This window comes from Acyrthosiphon pisum, chromosome A1 (genome assembly GCF_005508785.2).
Source record: "Acyrthosiphon pisum isolate AL4f chromosome A1, pea_aphid_22Mar2018_4r6ur, whole genome shotgun sequence".
Classification (NCBI taxonomy): Eukaryota; Metazoa; Arthropoda; class Insecta; order Hemiptera; family Aphididae; genus Acyrthosiphon; species Acyrthosiphon pisum.
The window spans coordinates 99,534,527-99,548,663 of NC_042494.1; the positions used below are offsets into that span (position 1 = coordinate 99,534,527).

A 14,137-nucleotide genomic window follows, 5' to 3' on the forward strand; every position below is an offset into this window, starting at 1 on the left:
CAGAATCTAAAAGTATACAGAAGAATGTATTTGGTTAAAATATACACATATTAAAAAATATACATAATTATAGGAATAAGGTTATAGAACTTTATTTATCTATTTAAAACTAAATTTTCATAAAAAGTTATGGGTATTTTTGTAATTGTAATGATATATGTTCAAATAAATTAAAGATATCTTATAATCTAGATAGAAAAGGTTTTTGTGCTATCTACAAATGCTGTATACTGTTGGCTGTAACAATATTATCAAATACATTTTGAAATATATACTTGTTGGTCGGCAATTATACATCAAATATCTTAGTAACAAAACAAATTTGTTGTTTGGTAATAATCAATTGAGAAGATATCCAACTGATTTCTGGGTAGTACGGTGAAACATATGCCATCCATCACGCCTACCTGGTCATATTTATATTCTAGGTAGAGAAGAAGTCTTTTTTGGGAGATGACCGTTTAGAATTTCTTAAGTTTTATGGGCTGTACAATTAAGATACATATTATTATCATCATTTTTATTATAATAACTTAATGTTTAAACATCGATTTTTGGCTGCTTAAAAGTATTACAAGCTAAAGGTTAAAGAACTCTAAGATGGAATATAATGAGAATCTATAATATGTTTCATTGTGGCAACTTACTTGAAGCGTATACTGTAAAATTTTGATGGGCCCCAGGGCAACTCTCAAACCTTCAACAGCCTCCATAAAAGCTTGAACCAAGTGAGGGGATGTTTCAAAAATGTTAGGCCAGACATAGTTCAACAAATGAATTAAGGCATCCTCACAACCGAAACCAAAAACTCCAAGAGCCATATGTTTAATAGCTGCACATGCTGTCTGTCGGTGTACTAAATCTCTAAATAATATAAAATCCAAATTAATTAAAAATACATACAATAAATAAGTAAAAACTATTTATATTATCTATGTGTCATTTATGAAATTGAATAAATATAAACAGCTATGGTTGGTTATTGTATGTTTTTATGATTTTTGTTTGTATAATCATTACTCTTATTAATTATTAATTCGAGTAAAATAATTCATTCGGGATTTTCATAGCAAAACAGAACTTTTGTATTTTAAATACTAATCTTCAAAAAAAAAAATAGGCATAATGTTATTTCAAGCATTTTTTGGTAACACTTAGGTACTATAAAACTGAAATAAAAATAAATATTTTTATTTTTATTTTACTGTTCATGCATACATATAATTGATTATTATTATTAATTATGATGCGGATCAAAAATATAAATATTCCTAATCTAAATATTTAACTAGTATTACCTGTCCATAAGAGCATCTTCTAAAAGCGGAGTGACAGCATAGATATAATCTTTGCCCATTTCCCCAATATATTGAAACAAAAATGATAGTGATTTAAGAACACCGTTTTGAACATTCAATTCAGGTACACGGTATTCATTCATTAATGCAGGCAATACAGTAAATGGAGAACACGTTTCAGCCACTATAGCAATGGCAACTGTTGTACAAACACGATTTTGTCGTTCTTGTACTTTTAAATTATTCAAAAGTGTAGCTAATACATCATGAGGTCTGTAGACAAATAATAGTAGTTGGTCATTTAATACAATAATTAATTTTATATTCTCATTCATAAAAATCAAGGAAATGATTTAATATTCAATTCTAAATACTTACCCAATGGCTTTAGCAATATAACCAAAAGTATTTACTGTTGCTCTTCGGATTGCTTTTTTATGTGCTTTTAATAGTTCAAGTAGTTCAAAACATATTCGCATCCATTCCCTGGCAGGTACATACTCTGGTCCTCGATCAGCAATACGACCAACAAGATCAATACAATTCTCTTGGACTTTCTCGTGTCTGTTTTTCAAAATTGGTGTTAGCCGAGGTAACAAGTCTTTGATAGGCGGAGTCATTCTTGTCATGCCGATCACGTTTACAATACCTTTTAATGCTCCTAAAATGCTTCCCAACACTTCTGGATATTCTTCACCCAAGTATTCATACAACACTAAACCCAAATGCCCCATCAACTTCTCCTAAAACATACAATAATAATTATATACAGTATAGATTAAAAGTCAAAGAAATTAGGTATTTACTTCTTGACAAATTTTCATGATACACGCTATCCGAGCAATCAAATCTGCAGCTTGTTGTCTGATTTTAGCTGATTTGTTATTTAATCTCCATAAAATTGTACCACATATTTGTGGTAAATAAGGTTTAACACGTCGACCCAATTGGTTAACAATCATGCCAAAGCCATTCAACATGACAACATCCTTAATAAAGCAAAAATTAGATTAATAAAATATATTCAATTATGAATTTAAGTAACTCGAGAAATATTAGCACATACTTCATTTGTTTGTTCTTGGAAAGCATAAAGAATACCATCAATAAGCTGTTCTTCAAGCCTTGAATCAATGTCGGCTGCACCTAAATTACCAATTGTTTTTTCGATAGTTTCCATAACCATTTTACGATATTGTTCATTTTCGTCTTTTAAATCATCAACAATGCGATTAATAATTTCTGATGCCCCAACTTTATTTGCTATTTCCATAGTAGTATCAACTAACTAAATAAAAAAAAAAAATAATTTAGACTCGTGAAACATAATATAACATTATGATATAATATAAATAATATTATATACTTGTCTATAATTTCGTCTATCAAGAGCCATTCTGTGATTCCAGAAATGTCTAAAGAAATGAGGTAAAATGTCTTCACGAATATATTGTGGTTCCACACCATCTGTTCCACAACATTGTTTGACAACCTAAAAAAAAAATTATTAGTTAAAAATAAGTAAAAATAAAAACACTTAATAAATACCTTCAATACAATCTTTTTCATTTCTTCATCAGGCGACTGAAACTCTCGAATCAAGATCAACATCACTTCTCTGGTATAGTAATTAGCATACTCAGCATCCATCAAAGGTATTAAATATCCAATAGCTTTTAAAAATGCAGCTAAACCCTAGGACAAAAACAATAACAGTGAACTACTTTTTTAAAATATTATAGTTACCTAATTACATATAATTATGTATAAATCTTACTTTTCCTCTATGAGTTCTTATACCCTTCCATAAAGGTTTAAGAACAGAATCAAAACTTTCAATACCATAAGGTGTTGCTGCTTCAGCTAACGCAGCTATAGCTAAAGCTGTAATAGTTCGAACTTTTTGTTGCTCGTCTACCAAACCGTGTTCAATAATTTCAACCAACGAACGCAAATGAGGTAGAATAGCACATCCCATTAAGATTGCAATTTGTTGCACAATTTTTATACCTATATTTAGATTAGATGAATCAAAGTATTAGATAAAAATGTCACCATAACAGCAATATGTAAATCAATACCTGTATGGCGAGCTTGCCATGATTTCTTGCTTTTACACACAGCTTTTAAAAATGGTAAAAGTGATGGAATACCCAATGCTGAAGCAACTACAGCAAATGCACGAGCTGTAGTATTACGTACGTATTCATCAATATTATCAATATCAGGTCTCATAGTAGATATCATAGTAGCCAAACCAGCTGCTTTGGCTAAATTTGAAATAATTTCACGTCCTTCTACACGAGCATAGTAATCTTCATCAATTAAAAGTGGTTCAATAACAACCAATATCTGGAGAAAAATTTAATATTAATTATTTTTTCAGTATTTTATTTCTACTAGCTGATATATTAAAATAATTTAACTGAGTAGAGTTATACAAAAACTTAATTTTAACAAGTTTTTTAGTATGCAAGATCATAGAGTAATCAACAATTTCAGTTTTTTTTTATTATTTAAGTTTAACAATAAGGATAGTAAGCTATACCAGACCCTTGCTACACTATACTCCATTCCAAATAAGTCTGGAAAAAATCCCGATAGTAACGCACCGCGGTATGCACATGTGCAGTCTCATTGGCTGCGGTCGGCGCAGCCAACTACTGCAGCCAATCACAGTTGTTCTACCGTTCAGAAGCTGCATAAGCGTGCACAGAAATTCATAAATAATTTTCTATTTAAATTTAAGATTTGAAAATGTAATACAAGATTCCTCATAAGTTTTTCTACCTTTATCAAAAAAAACAAAATGTCTACAAATGAAATTAAATTTTTGTAAGCATTTGAAATTCATATTTTTACAATATTTCTCATTTAGCGGTTTTATTATTTAGTTGAAATTCAAATTTAACACCATCTAATACAGTGACCCACTTGTAACCTACTGTACAGGAGAGCAACACCCACTTGCACACCTTTTTTTAATTTTATATTCATAATTTTTTATTATGTCTTCTTGATTGTCAGAGATATTTTTAAAAAGGACTTATTGAAAACTCTTTTGGCAGTTTATGTTTAACCTAACTCTTAACGTATAGAACAATATCACGGTTTAATAGAATCATATATTAGATATTGTGTGAGGATTTATTTAAATTATCGTTGCCTCATATCAAGCAGGGAAAAAATCTGGAGAGGTGCTTGGAGTCTGGACCTTCTTAGCTAAGGTATTGCCTCCCTTGCCAAGAAGACCTGCGCATGCTTATGAGAGGCTTTGTAGTTTTTCCAGACTTATTTGGAATAGAGCATAAAAAGACTGTGTGAAAAATATGTTTGAATAGTGGTACCTGATCTACAGCGGAAAGTAGTGAGGGAAGGTATAATAAAAAATATAGGAAGAAATAATTGGAGAAGGATATGTTATAAAGTATGGATTTAAAGATCGAAAACTGACAGAAGAAGGATTTAATTATGTCTATTAAATAGAAACACCAAAAACTCTGTTAATGAAAAATATAATCGAGTAGTTTTGTATTCAAACATTAACTACCAATTTCAATACTCAAAATCATTCGATGCCACAGATGTAAAAATGTAAAACTTAACTGTTTTTCAAACAGTACTTAATATGCAACTCTACAAATCGGTATAATATTAATTAAATATGACTTACTTTATGGACATATGGTCTGACCAAGTCGTCAAGCTTATACAAAATTCTATCAATAACTTTGACTAACAAATGTCGTTCTTGATCTTCGAGTGTAGGAGACATAAGTAAAGGCAAAATTTGATTAAATAATGGACCAGCTCCCAACTCTCTAGCCTTATCTGTAACTTGTCTCAAGGCAGCTTTTCTCATTGGTGGTGTACCATTTTTAATTTTTAAAAGCAATTTCATAATTTTCCTTTCTTTTTGCTCTTCTAATGTTAAACTTTCTTCATCGACATCCATCAACAATTTGTCAAAATACTGGGCATCTTCAGGTTTTAACATAGGAAGATTACCAGGTGGTTGATTATCAACGATTTGTGATTTAGATGGACGGTCAACAGATTCTTGCATGAAAAACCCTGTTGGTGTGCCAGCTATAGGTGTTGGTGTAGCAGTTAATTTACGGGCTGGAGTTCGGATTGGTATGTATCCAGCAGGTGGTTGTAGTACTTTATAACCAGGTGGAAACATTGCATCTAACTCATCATCAGTCAATGGACGATTGCGCTCATCAATTTCACGTTCCCACCTATAAGCTTGTAATTGTTCAGGGGTCATTGACAACAAATGACCTAAACAAATAATTAAATATAGTGTTAAGTAGGTATTAATATCTTAAAATCATAGTTTTTGTATATACCTGGAGTCGGTGTTGCCATACCCATGGCAGTATGTCCAATAGGTGTAGCAGCACTATTTGAAAGTACAGGAGTACGTGGTACCATGGGTGTCATAGGAGTAGCACCAGGTGTCATACCACCAGGTGTAGGTGTCATTGAAGCTCCTGATGGTGTAACTCCTACTTTTGGAGTTGCTGCTCCAGGTGTAAGACTACCAGGTGTAGCTGATGGAGTCATTTGTGAAGGTGTTTCATCCCAACGAGAACGTCTTTTACTTGCTGATGGTGTTGGAGTATCTTGAATTAAATCAATACCTCCACGATCTGTACGAGGAGTTTCAGCCCATCCACTATTATGGCCAGGTGTAGCTAAAAATTAAATAAGTAAAAAAAAAGTTTCTTTTGATTAACTATAATAATTAAAAAAATACCTCTTTCTGTTTTAGGAGTTTCATCCCAACGATTTCTCCGTACTGATGTTTGTGTAGCTCCTATATGACCTGGAGTATCGCGACCAGGTGTTGCGGCTCCTGCAGCTGGAGTAGTGTGTCCCGGTGTCGCATCCCACATTCTAGTGCTTTGACCAGGTGTAGCACCCGGTGTTTCTGCTCCCATTTTAGTAGGTCCAGGAGTTTCATCCCAACGTGATAAACCACCTTTAGGTGTCTATAATTAAATTTATTGACATTTCATTAGTAAAATTATGCATATTTGACGTGAATAATTATGATAATTTTCCATACTAAACTATCGTTTATTTTTTTCAAAACAACTAGGTATGTACTTACTTCTTCCCAAGGAGTGGAATTAGTTTTCTTTTTGGCGGGCACTCCTGAGGAGTCACCATTTTGCACAACTTGATCCCATCGCCCTCTTTTCCTGACTGTACCTTTAGAGTCCCCATTAGTTTTAAGATTACCATCTTTAGCTTTATCTATAATTGTTTTCCGTACTTCATTCTCTTCACCCTTTAACTTTTGTTCTTGCATAATTTGTGAGTATGTTCTGGACCCAACATCTGGAGTTTTTCCTCCTAAAAAGACAAATTATTTTTATGTGAGAAAATTGTATTAACAGTTGCCATAATTGTATAAAATAATCCCATTCCGACATAGTATAAGTACCGATAATCTGACTTCAATGATAATATAAAATTAGATAGTTTAGTTTACATAAAACAACAAATCGAGCAACAAATTAACATTACCTTCAGCAAATGGGTCAATACGTTCTGGCGATATAACCATAGGCCTACGAACTTGACGAGTATCATCATCTTTGTCTGATGTTGCCTTTTGAAGACGTTTTCTTTCAGCAAAAGGATCATAGTCATCTTCATCATCTCTTGCCTAATTTAAATATAAAACATTTAAAATTAAACTTATGCAAGGTGATTACAAATAATAAAATGTTATGAATCCACTAGATTACCTGTGCAATTTCTTTAAGAGCAGCTGCTGGTGCTGTTATAGGCTTTTTATTTCTATAATGTTGATCATCAATATCTTCATCCTAAAATATTAAGTATAAGTATTATATAACCTGGTAAATACCTAGGTAAAAAATCAATATTTGAATAATTTATAAAATACATAAAGCTTAACACTGATGTACCTACTAGGTATATATCTAGTTACCTATGTATTAAAAACTGATTTCAAAAATGTATAACATCAAGGGGTGGTTACTAGTTGCCTAATGTAACAACTAGTTATAAAATAATAACAATAAATGTGTAGAAAAAATTAGAAAATGGAAATGAATCAACAACAGGTTACCTACTTACATAAAATTTTAAATAAAATTATAGAAAATTAATGACATAATTTCTAATTTAAGATTATTTACAAAAACATTGACTGTACCTATAAATTATGCATATAAGACAATTAGTATCAGGTAATATGTTCTCTACCAGTGGCATAAGACATAATAAATTAATAAGTAGTTGTCTATAGACTATATTTATGCCTATGCTCGGTATCCTTGACCTTTTTGTAAAAATAATTTTGTGCGTTTCAAGAAAATATTTGTTCATAAATGGGTATTTTTACAATACTGAAAACACATGCATCTGTAGGTACTCTGTAGTAATTATTGGAATTCAAATGTTTTGATGACAAATGGCTAATAACAATAATAATTATTAATTAATACACAAATGCCAATGTTGATTCTGATAAATAAACATGAGATATTCTAAATGTATACACTAGGTATGCATAAAATTACATACAATTATTATAGATACTATAATAATAGATATAACCTAACTATAAGTACCTACCTAACTAAAAATAAACTAAATTCGTTGGCCTTATTGGCATGTCGCTGGGATATCATAATTATGCTTGATGAAGTAGGTAAGTACCTTATTGAAAAGTTATATTAAATAAAAACCCGAATGTATTGGTTAGCTTACGATATATTTTTGTTTGTGGTATTTTATGTATGTGAATAATTTTATAAGGTATATAAAGTATATAGTTTTTGAAGCTTTACTTAAAATAAGTTCTACAAAATATAAAAAACCGAATATCAAAAGAGCAAAGCTTAAGATAAATTAGCGTTAATGAAGGTTGCTTATCATCTCAAACAACATAAACCTTATTTTTCTATTAAGAATGGTCCAGCTGTGTTTTTTGTTTTCAATATAACTTAGTTTAACTATACATACACTTCTTTTTATTTATATAAGAGTTTATGATCAATTTTTCCTCGAATTTTTCACAGTAAGAATCGTTAAAATGATAAAAAAAATTGCCTGCAACTAATGGCTTCCAAAATGTTTGTGGGCCCTAATATTTAATGTACAACCCTGGAACCAAGGGTCTGCGCACACCTATGAGTCTGGTAGGTACCAAACAGGGTTATATAATTTTGACAACATTTTTTCTATCTAAATAGTTATGAAGTTATCACAGTTTTGATACAACATATGTGGTGAGGAGTAAATAAATATCAACCCCCCTCCCCCCCAAAAAAAATAATCCTAAATACTTCTCTGTTTATTTACTAGCATATTATAAGTTTTAACACTTAGGGCCAGTTGCACCGTCTACGGTTAAACTTCGATTAAGCTTAATCAGCTGATAACAGATATTTAACTGGGCAAATTCGGCCGATTAAACTCTGGTTAACTTTAATCAGAGACGGTGCAACTGGCCCTTACCTTATTAAATACGTAGGTACATACTTATTTATTAAAATACTTTTGCAAAGGATTTGAATAAACCTATCAATTATAATTTATATTCAATTGAGAACATATTACAGTGATGTTATACCATTAGTTGGTTCTAATTTAATGAAATAATGACAAGAGATAAGAAGAATTATAAAATGAATTAATAACAAAACTATGATCTATGACTAAACATAAATGCACAATTATTATTATTGGGTAATAAACAAGGTAACTAATTGACTAATTTTTTTATAGAAATGAGTAACCTTTTAATATTACAATCACATTGTCTAATCACCTATCAACTTAATTTCATACTAACCTACCTATTATGTGTAATATCTGTTACAACTTGACTTTGTCGACAAGTAATTTACACAGTACCTACAAGCGAATCGAAAGTGTCTATTATTCTAGTATTGAGAATAAAAAACCAATAACGATAATAATTCCTCAGTTGGTCGCAAATAAACGTTACACAAAATTGTAGATGACGGTGGTCAGTCACAACGTTACTCCCATAGGTATACCTCGGACATGGGAATCACGTGAGGTTTAATTTAACTAAATCCCGTGTGTCGGGCAGTGTGCGTACTCACATCGTACTCGTCGTTGGGGGCAATAGACGTAACATAACCCTCGAACTTGCCGCCACCGTTGTAAATGTCTTGGTCAAAAAAGCCGGAAGCCCCGAGTCCCACGTCGCTGTCGTCCTCTTTCTGTTTCTCATCTTTTTTGCGCTGCTGAATCTCGCGTATTTGCGCCTCGATATCCGCGTGCGTGGTCATGGTGAGCGGCCGCCGTCAACAGAATTATCGTCAGTTCCCGGTTTTTTTTATTTTTATTTTTATTGTTATTCGCTGTACGTACCCTTACTATACTACTCGGTAAGACAACAACGAACACGTTTCGATTCGCTACCCTAAGCGTTAGCGATTCACAGGCGAGAGCGGCCTGGACGGTGAAAAAACCGAACGATATTATTGTTATATATTAATACCTATATTTTATTAAAGTAAATTATTATTAAAATTATAATACAAACGCACGAAAACGAATAAAAACGCGATTGAACAAACAATTATAATCGATGATATTTTGTGGGTTAGCCAACCATTCGTAGGGTTGGCAACGCCGGAATGATATTTGATGTGCGTAATTATTATCTATATTCGTGATTATAAGACCCATTATCTACATTGTGATAAGACCAGACTTATTGTTAGATCATACAAATATATATATATGTATAAGGTAAAAAACAAGGTGTATTAAATATCGATATTTGATCACAGATAATATATAATATATTCATTAACAATAAAAAATATAATATATAATATATATATATCTGTGTTATGATCTAATGTTTTAATACACCTTGTAAAAGACCGTCATTTATTGTGATTACGAATTATTTACGATTAGTGATGATAAGTGATAACGAATTATGAATAATGCATAAAATTTACAAATTTAAAGTAGAAAACAAGTTTTCGGAAATCAAGAAATTACTGAAATACTGAATATTTTGATGTCAGTTGCCATAAATAAGATCAATCATAATTTTAAATAATAACAATGTCGATTTTTCAATAATAAATAATAATTTAAACGTTCCACAAGTCGTGCTAACACGACATTTTTTTTTTTGTTGCTCCATTTATTCACAATATTATTACTGTTTTCTAAATTTGTACCATCACCTACAGATCTATTTCGAAAATGGATGATGTATTTGTGAGTTATTAGCTTGTGATCCACCGTATTTATTAATTTATTTCTTCAGGTACTTCTTTGACGCTAATAGCATAATATTTGTTTTACAGACATTATCCAGAGCTGTGTGCAAAGGTGTTATGGACAGTTTCAAAGGTGTCACTGTACTGTTCGTGCAAAACAAGCGGTCAAAGAAAGTTGGCAGACCAGTAAACTTACCAAAGTTTGTAAAAAAAATTACCTATAAATTATGAAAAACACTACTTAGTACTTATTAAAATATAGGTTGGGTTATTTTTGGTAAACGGTCACTTTGTACTGTCCATTGTTTAAAATGCTGAACGCGGTCACTTAGTACGGCCTGGTAAAAAGGTACATTGCAGAACGCGGACAAAATTTATGGTGACTCGCTAGGTAACATTTTTTTTTTAAAACACTTAGAACTATTATATAATAACCTTGTAATAATATTTTTAAATCTTATATTTAAAAAGAAAAATTTTGATGAAATTTTAAACTCGAATTAATTTGCAAATTTTTGTGATTTTCCCATATTTTGTCAATTTTTGAACTTTAAATGCTTATAAAAAAAAACTGTGACTAACGATTTTTAATATTTTTCATCTGCCTTTGAAACAATATACTAGGAGCCTTCTATTAAATTTTCAAGCTTTTTTTATCCAACAAACAAAATTTTATTGATATTTTTAGAAAAAAAACTAAAAAAAAATGGAAAATTAAAATGTCTCTAAACAGTTCAAAATAAATCAAAATATTTTGAAAATGTTATCGTGTATAGAAAATGGAAATATAAACAACCATTGAAAATTTCATGTATCTACGGTCATTTGTTTTAAAGTTACACCAAAAACCAAAATTGATTTTCTCGAAAACGGATTTTGCGTAAAAATTCCCGTTTTTCCTTAATTTTTCTTTTGTTTTTCCCGGCGCTTTTGAAAACTACAGGGAAATTTAAATGTTGACCTCCCCAATGCACCAACGATATTCACTTTCTGATCGAACAAGATACTGAAGTTGAAAATCGTAGCATTATTTCGACTACTTATCGTGTAAACAGACACAAAAAAAAATTAAAAAATTAAAAAAAAATTAAAAATTAAAAAAAAACACACATCATTGTAAAATCAATACATTCATCGTTCCACTCAGAATTTAAAAATCTTTAGCTATAAAAAATGAACATTTTATATATTTGCATAAAACAATTTACCAATTTGTGTAATTTTGATAAATAACTTAGAATCCATAGTAAAAACAAAAACCATGCAAATTAATCTTAAATATTTTTGAATTGATATTATTACAACTTATGAGGAATCTTGAATTAAATATTCAAGCTTTTTGGTCAAACAAAATATAAACATTAAATTAAAATTATAGAAGAAAACAAAAAATAGTCATATAAAGTAACTACGGCTATTAGTTTTGGAGTCACACCAAAAAACAAAATCGATTTTGTCAAAAACTCGTTACACGTAAAAATTTTCCTTTCTCCTTAATTTTTTTTTTTTGTTTTTCTCTCCACTTTTGAAATCTAATATGAATGTTTTACTTTTGACCTCTTAAAGTATCAACTAGAATTCTTTTGCTAAGAGAAAATATGCGAAAGTTGAAAATCGAAGCATTTTTATTGCCCCAAAAAGATAGTGAAAAGACACATTATCATTGTGTAAATCTAAATGATCCGCTCAAAATCTAAAATGTAAAATTCTTTAGTTGGTCTCTGATCGATACCTGTTTGGATGTACCTAACACTAGTTGAGTGTTGGATGATCAGTTGTCACCATACGAATAATATGTTTCTGGAATTATGATCTACTGGATCTTTATAATTATTATTCTAGAATGTCATAAAAATATAGGTAAAAAACTTTTTTATTTTTATGAATTTTGGTTTAAAAATAATTATGGTTTTATATAGGTATATAGTATATACCTTATAAGGCAATAGGTACTGGGCATTTATTTTTTGTATATTACATGTTTTGTAGGTAAACATTTTGATTAATTTTTTTGTGTATAAATGTTCACTTTACGAAATTGTAAATATGCACTAATGTTCTATAGAGTTTTAAATATTATATACGTATAATGTATTAGTTTTAAATTATCGTGTGAAATATCTGTTTTATAATAATTAACATCGTAATAATATTATGTGGACACGAATTATATTTCATCAGTGTAATAAATTCTACACACTATACACCCTTTTATGTATGTATAATACACCTACTTTACATATTGTCTAAAATAAGGGCCTGAGCCCCGAGGCATAGGTATAACTAAACTTTTAATTACACGGTATATCTGGTGAATGTATATTGTATATACATATATGGTACTTAACTATCGTCCTACGCGTGCGTGATTTATTAGCTAGGCAACAATATCGATGAGTTCTTTATTTTTGACATTGCAAATGATGCTAGTACATATTGTATATTGTATAATATTATACGAGTTATTCAAGTCTTCAAAATATTTTTAAGGTGTGTTCTTGTTCATGTTTAAGTCTTACATTTTATAGTTATATGCAGGTATAAAACATTTGGGTGTGCATATCCCAATTGTACCTATTTAATTGTGGTACAGTAGAACGATGTGTAAATATTATTACAATCAGCGTATGGCCGTTTAAAGTTTACGGAGTCAGGCAACGTTCGTATATCGAATTTAACGTTTGTTGTGTGGGTAAGATAGTTAAAAATGTATAAACTTTGTATCTAGATAAACCGCGAATTGAAATGCGAACGGGCACTTGGGAAGTTCAAAATCATGGTTAAACTCGATGAAAGTCGTTCAATTTTCTTACTATGTACTATATAGGTAGAAAAACATGTTTGGCGTTAAAATTAATGTGGGTAAATTTAAATTCAAAGTTTATTGGAATCGGTCACGTTTACAGTTATTAATTAGATTTGCACTGAATTCTACAATAGTTTTTTGTTATGATTATTATTATTATGATAGACACATAATGAGTATAAATGTTTGAATGCTCAGTAGTATTTAAATGTATGGATTTTTAGAAAATTACTAAGGTATTATAAAAATATAAAATAGTTTATTCTTGTTTGAAGGATTCCAGGCCCATGGGATGGAATGTTGTAATATTCAAAGTTGACATAGCTTTATTTCCACGATTAAAACTATTATAATTTTTTGTTTTATGCTTTATTGTTGTATGAATATTATTTTAGTTGAATTCCGTTAATGTTTTGAAAGTTTTTAACTATGTTTTTTTCAAGATGTTTTAATTACTCAAAGAATACGCAGTTGTAACAATTGTTCTTCGTGTCCTTTTATTTATAATTATCCTTTACTTACGTAATTTTTGCACGATTGATTTTTATTTATTCAACCCAATTGTTTTGTTAAAAGGGACTTACATTTTAACCAACGTACCTATACCTAGCCAATACTTAATATTAATTATAAAATATAAATCATGTTTTAGTTCACAAGCGTTTACAATATATTTAATTTCCTGTAAAGTATGAAGTGCATAATTATTTACGATGTTTATGGCTAAATATAATATGTATAATAGTTTATTATATTTTTTCTAATATTGA

At 30.2% G+C, this 14,137-nt stretch overlaps 1 protein-coding gene across 2 annotated transcripts in view; it reads right to left on the reverse strand.

The window, feature by feature from the left end:
• LOC100161993 (splicing factor 3B subunit 1) overlaps positions 1-9,923 on the reverse strand; it is an 11,717-nt gene extending 1,794 nt beyond the window's left edge. Inside the window, exons 1-16 of one of the 2 annotated variants that reach the window (XM_001946024.4) lie at positions 9,419-9,923; positions 7,064-7,144; positions 6,840-6,981; positions 6,421-6,665; positions 6,064-6,298; positions 5,654-6,001; positions 4,972-5,585; positions 3,380-3,650; positions 3,076-3,308; positions 2,847-2,993; positions 2,665-2,790; positions 2,365-2,586; positions 2,105-2,287; positions 1,677-2,041; positions 1,299-1,571; positions 648-864 (exon numbers count right to left, since the gene is read on the reverse strand). In XM_001946024.4, the coding sequence (XP_001946059.2) occupies positions 648-864; positions 1,299-1,571; positions 1,677-2,041; positions 2,105-2,287; positions 2,365-2,586; positions 2,665-2,790; positions 2,847-2,993; positions 3,076-3,308; positions 3,380-3,650; positions 4,972-5,585; positions 5,654-6,001; positions 6,064-6,298; positions 6,421-6,665; positions 6,840-6,981; positions 7,064-7,144; positions 9,419-9,607 (3,891 nt within the window). In that variant the 5' untranslated portion in view covers positions 9,608-9,923. Of the gene's footprint in view, positions 1-647; positions 865-1,298; positions 1,572-1,676; positions 2,042-2,104; positions 2,288-2,364; positions 2,587-2,664; positions 2,791-2,846; positions 2,994-3,075; positions 3,309-3,379; positions 3,651-4,971; positions 5,586-5,653; positions 6,002-6,063; positions 6,299-6,420; positions 6,666-6,839; positions 6,982-7,063; positions 7,145-9,418 lie in introns of those variants that run through there. The other variant, XR_001679525.2, reaches the window with a different exon arrangement.
• Between the last annotated feature and the right edge of the window lie 4,214 nt (positions 9,924-14,137).